Source organism: Myotis brandtii, unplaced genomic scaffold (assembly GCF_000412655.1).
Source record: "Myotis brandtii unplaced genomic scaffold, ASM41265v1 scaffold293, whole genome shotgun sequence".
In the NCBI taxonomy this organism is placed as follows: domain Eukaryota; kingdom Metazoa; phylum Chordata; class Mammalia; order Chiroptera; family Vespertilionidae; genus Myotis; species Myotis brandtii.
Window position 1 is genome coordinate 906,946 of NW_005361201.1, and position 5,405 is coordinate 912,350.

General features: G+C 51.0%; 1 protein-coding gene across 1 annotated transcript in view; it reads right to left on the minus strand.

Moving 5' to 3' along the window:
* DBX1 (developing brain homeobox 1) overlaps positions 1 to 3,225 on the minus strand; it is a 4,372-nt gene extending 1,147 nt beyond the window's left edge. Inside the window, exons 1-3 of the mRNA XM_014542227.1 lie at positions 2,859 to 3,225; positions 2,102 to 2,203; positions 1,733 to 1,787 (exon numbers count right to left, since the gene is read on the minus strand). Coding sequence (XP_014397713.1) covers positions 1,733 to 1,787; positions 2,102 to 2,203; positions 2,859 to 3,225 — 524 coding nt within the window. The remainder of the gene's footprint in view (positions 1 to 1,732; positions 1,788 to 2,101; positions 2,204 to 2,858) is intronic.
* Positions 3,226 to 5,405: the final 2,180 nt, after the last annotated feature.

Consider the following 5,405-nt stretch of genomic DNA (forward strand, 5'->3'; position numbering starts at 1 on the left):
GAACCCGCAAACCTTCGAGAGCGAAAGGCGCTTTCCGCCCACATAACGTCCCCTTTCAACCGTGCAAACTCGGATTAGGTAAAGCTACGGAAACACAGAAAACAGCTCCCACAGTAGCCTGTTTTCGTTTTTTCCATTAAACGGTCTCAGGGAAACAAACCTGCGGACATCAGCTAACACAGCAACAGCAAAAATAAATCACAACAATAAACTGCCCAGCTGAGGCCACTGGGTTTCCCTCTTAAGCTTTTATTACGTCGGCGGCTTTTGCCTTCTTTCGATGAAAATGAGGTGCTTTACTGATTTGATAGCGAGGAGAAAATCCTCTTTGGATTTTTTTAAAAAACCCAGTCAGTATTCATCTTTTTTTTTTTAATATTAATCTTTCCTCCCCTCCCCCACAAAACGTAAAGAATTCGGCCGGAATACATGAAAAGTGGCAGCTAATTAGCACATTGACCGATTCCCAATGGGTATTGGCATGATAAAAAGGGGGAGAGTTTCGCTTTAAGGGAGGGGGGGGGAACCCAAAAGAAACAGAGACTCTAATGAAGCGTGAATGGTAATTGTGTAGTAATGAACTAACAGAAAAAGACTGAGGACAAGCAGCGAAAGCCATATATTACTGGGACAAAAGAGATTTACACTTTCAAACTAAACACAACTGCAGGCCAAGACCATTGGGAGAATACTGATGGCAGAGGCTTCTCTCTCCCGCATCATTTTCATTAAATGGACATGAAAAGCTATTTATAAAGCTCGGGTTGTTTTTGTTAGAGCATTGAGTTGGGAGACCCAATGGGTGGCATGATAAAAAGGGGGAGAGTTTCGCTTTAAGGGAGGGGGGGGGGAACCCAAAAGAAACAGAGACTCTAATGAAGCGTGAATGGTAATTGTGTAGTAATGAACTAACAGAAAAAGACTGAGGACAAGCAGCGAAAGCCATATATTACTGGGACAAAAGAGATTTACACTTTCAAACTAAACACAACTGCAGGCCAAGACCATTGGGAGAATACTGATGGCAGAGGCTTCTCTCTCCCGCATCATTTTCATTAAATGGACATGAAAAGCTATTTATAAAGCTCGGGTTGTTTTTGTTAGAGCATTGAGTTGGGAGAGAAAGGGAGCAAATTCCATTATCAGCCGCAGCATGAATGGTGGTGGTGGTGGTGGTGGTTGGTGAATTCTCTCTCCCCCTTTTAAAAAGCAATTGCTGGTTTCTCTGGCTGATAGTTGGGAGTGAGGTCCTGGCTTTCCCATCCCCCACCAACCATGCCCGTCTCCTCTCTGCCTAGGGGCTCCTCGGTGGCCTTCAGAGTCTTGACCAGGCGCAGAGTTTTTGAGCCACCCCTGAGGCTCCAGGATGAAAAACCTCGTGGAACCTGTTGAAGGTGCTTCTCTTTTAGACGAGGAACAATTCCGGGCTTCCCTCACACTTATTTTATCAGCCTAAGGGTCCTTTTAAAAAATATGGCTGTGGGGGGGCGGTATGAGAAGAGGCTGAGAAATCAGGTTGGATAAAGAAGTTTTGGGGGTTGTGGGAGGGTCTAGCCTCCCTCCCCCAGGGCGACCCCAGGCATCCCACACAAGAGGGCACCCCATGTGGTCTCGTGGAAAGCCCGGAGCCCTGAATGAGTCTTAAAAGGAAATTAGCCCCGGCTGGTAGGTGTCTTTGGGTAGTTCGGAGGGGCTAGGGCCGGTCTGTGGGTGGCTGCCCGGAGGAGCTGACCAATTGGTCATGGTGCTGAAACCTTTGTGGGGAATCGTGGCCAAGTGCACTGACTCTGTGGGAAAACGGCGGCGTGAAGGGATGCCAACAGCTCCTCGCCGGGGAGGGAACCGCCTCAAATTGGGACCATGACAATTCCTGCTAATTTGTAGAGCAGGGAATTGGTGCAAAGTGTCAAGCAGTCACCGCTTGTGCTAAATAGGGCATCAAATTGGCGCGACGGATTCGTGAATGTTGTACGCCTCGCAACCTCTGAACCAGAGCATAACCCCGAGGGGTGGACAGAGAAATATGGCTTCGGGGCAGAGAGCGACGGGCTGGAACTGGGGCGCCGCTCAGCCTCGCGAAGGGGAGGGGGGCGAGACCTACCTGGGAAATACGAAGATCTGATGAAAGGCTGGAAGGAACCTTCAAAGTAGGGAAAGGCGAAGGTCTTGGGAGGGCCGCTCTGGAGCAAGGCGGGGGATGCTTCTGGAAGAGAAGGAGGGAGGAGGACAAGAGAGGGAGACAGAAAGGGAATTTGATCACGCACTTGATTATTCTGCTCATTGAATACAGGATATGATTAACCCCTAGGCTGGTTTCAAAGGCATCTTCCTCAATGTGTTGACAGAATAAAATCTAATATTTTCCTAACATGTCTCATTTGTGGAAATTCTTCCTTTTATCCCCAAAACAGTCCTCAGAGTTGTCTTCTCCCCCCCCCCCCCCCCATCTTATCCTAGGCACGAATGAAATAGGTAGGAGTGAGATAAGAATTGCAGATCCATATACCAACTAAGCTGGTAAATATATTGTCTTGGGTTAAAATAAAATTAAAAAAAAAAACTGGCTCCCTGAGGCTGGAGGGCCAAAACGCAGACGCCCAGCAGCGCGCGCTCAGTTGAGCTTCGCCAGAGAACTGTGCGCTCCCGGCGCCTGAACGGCTCAAGTTCATCCTGAGGGTGGGGCGAGCCTGGAGACTTTTCTTCCCGGGAATCCGCCAAACCTAAGTCTCCCGTGAGGCCTCCGGGATAGCGCGCACCCGTGTGTGCCGGTGTGCGCGTGGGTACCCGCCGCGTACAGGAAACGGAGGCGAGAAGGACGCCGCACCTGGCCGGGCCCTCAGCGTTTTGCGCTCACTTACCGTTCCTGGGCGCGGAGGAGAGAATGGCGTTCACTCCAAACTTCAGAAACGTAGGCTCGCTGGCAGGGGAGACGGCCGTCTGCGGCGATCCGCCCCGCCGGCTGCCCGGACTAGGGGAGCCCAGGTCCGAGGCCACGGTGTCTGTGAGATTCGCGGGGGTCCCCTGCCTGGGGGGCGACATGCTGGCCGAGGGCACGCTGCGGGGCAGGTAGGCAGGGGGTCGGCTGATGCGGATCAGATCCTCGACCAGGAAGCTGGAGTGTCCGGAAAATGCCGACTGCAGAGACTGGGGCAGCGTTAAGGTGGGTGTGGGGCGCAGGAGGCTGGGGTACCCGGCGGGGGGCGCGAGGAGCCCAGGGAACATCATGTTAGGCGCGAGGCGGGCGTAATAACCCTTCTTCCAGTGGCGGAAGGGTAAATGCCTCGCTTCCCGCCCCTCCCGCCCCCGCGGTACCCTCTCTCTTGGGCTTAGCAAAAGTCTCCAAATAACGAACGCTGCCACTTGGGCGCCTGCGAGTCCTCCGTGGTCCTCCCGTCGAGGTGATGGTTTTATAGGGGCCCGCCCGTTAAAGCGCTTTGAAAAGTGACAGCTCTGACAATGAAGTTCAACAAAGTTCTCCACTCGAGCTTCATTCGCCAGAGGCTCTGGGCGCTCTGATTGGCGCAGGGGTGCAATTTATGATTGGATTAGTCTTCATAAGCATCGCCCGCACAATGGGCCGGCAACAAAGGCCGGCGCGCATCAATTCTGCACATCGACCGCCTCTTTGCAAGACAGCGCATCCCCAAAGCTCTGGCCGGGAGTTTTTGTTCCGAAGCAATGCCGGGCTAATTAAATGCCTATTTAGGAGTTTCAGATGACATCTTGCCTCATAGAAAAGGAATTATTTAAAGAACGCACTAAATTTATTTGCAGCTCCCCTGCTGAGCCTAGAAAATAAATCAATAAATATTCATAGAAATTCACCTCCAGGCAATCAGTAAAATAATCCTCCCTCTTTGGGGGGGAGGGCAACGGAAAATTTCAAGTCAATGAACATGAAAATATACTCCCTCTTCCGTCTCTAGTCCTAAACGTTACTGCAGCTGAGGCACAAAACAGATGTGAGAGGTGGGTTGAGTCAATGTGTGGAGGGGTGCCGCTCTAACAACCCAGGGGTGGCTTGAAATGATGAACTGGCTGCTAGGAGTGGAGAGGTGAGGTCTTGATTTGAGTTATTTCATTATGCGAAACTCGTTGGGTTTGAGCACGTTGGTGGGTACCTGAGCAGTCAAAAAAGTCTCCTTAGGTAAACTCCCAGCAACTTGAAAAACGATTTTCAGCCACTTTTCTCTAAGGGTTGTCACCACCCAGCTCGCCTGGGATTCGGGCAGAAGGGAGCACCTCTCCGCGGAGGGTTTCCGCTTGCAGAGGGCTTTCCCGGCCAGAAGCTGCCTAACCCAGGGCGTCCGGAGTACAACCGGGGCTACGCAGGCCGTTCTACAACCTCAAGGAGCCTTGCGCAGTTTCCGTTGAAATTCACTTACAGCCTGAACTTTAAAGCCACAGTAGTGAAGATAGGGAGCTGCCCTACCTACTCGTGGCGGGGCGCTTAACTTGGTCAAGGTTTTGCAGCTTAACTAACTGCCATGTACAAACGCCCGAAAACAGAGCGAAGGCCGCGCTTCCCAAGAATGTCGGTCCACATCAGGAAAGCCCATCCTTGATTGGGGCCTCAGACAAGACTATTCCTGCAGACAGACCTTCCCTGTCCTCTGAGGGGGCGCTGAGCCTGGATCCCCTGGTTTCTCTGCTCTGCGAGATAACAGATGCGTTAAACGTCCCATTCATTTCTGTAGCGAGGCTGACCCTCCCCCAAGAGAAGTGTGCAGCCTCGCCAGGCCTCCCTGATCCTATTAACCATGAACTAACTGTCACCTTCAGCTGGTTTTCCTTTTTGCTTTTTAACACAAAGCTTTCTCAAAAATCTTATTAACCAGCTTTATTTCTCCGGATGGTTTTGTTCGAGGCATTCTTTTTTTGTTGATGATCTCCATGTCGCTGCTTTAACCATTCAATAAAAGTGCATCTGCGATTTATATCACATTAAGCCAGAAACGGAGCCTGCTGAAGTTCTCCCTTGATTCAAATTAAAAAGTTATTGAGGGGCGGGCTCTGGAGCCGAATGAATCAGGACTGGAAGGCGGTGCAAGGATGGAGTGTCTGCGCCCCTGACTGCGCGTGGACGCGTCCTGGGCGGCGGGAACCCCGAGGGCAAGGATCGACTTTTAAATAAGTGACTATTTAAATACGGAAAGTACGTGGCTCCAGTTCACTGGAGACCCCGGAACAGGGAGGTCTATGAAGAACTCTAAAAGTTACCTTTTTTTTTTTTTGAAGTTTTCCAGTAAAGTAAGGGAGAAAAATCTAAAGCATGTGAACACCTGAGCTTTAACTTTGCCACAAGACCAAGTTTTCCATCACAATCACCACCATCCTCCCCAGCTGCTTTCTGGAAGGCAGATAAAGGACTCTGTATTTTTGTATTCTCTCCCTCCCCACCCCCA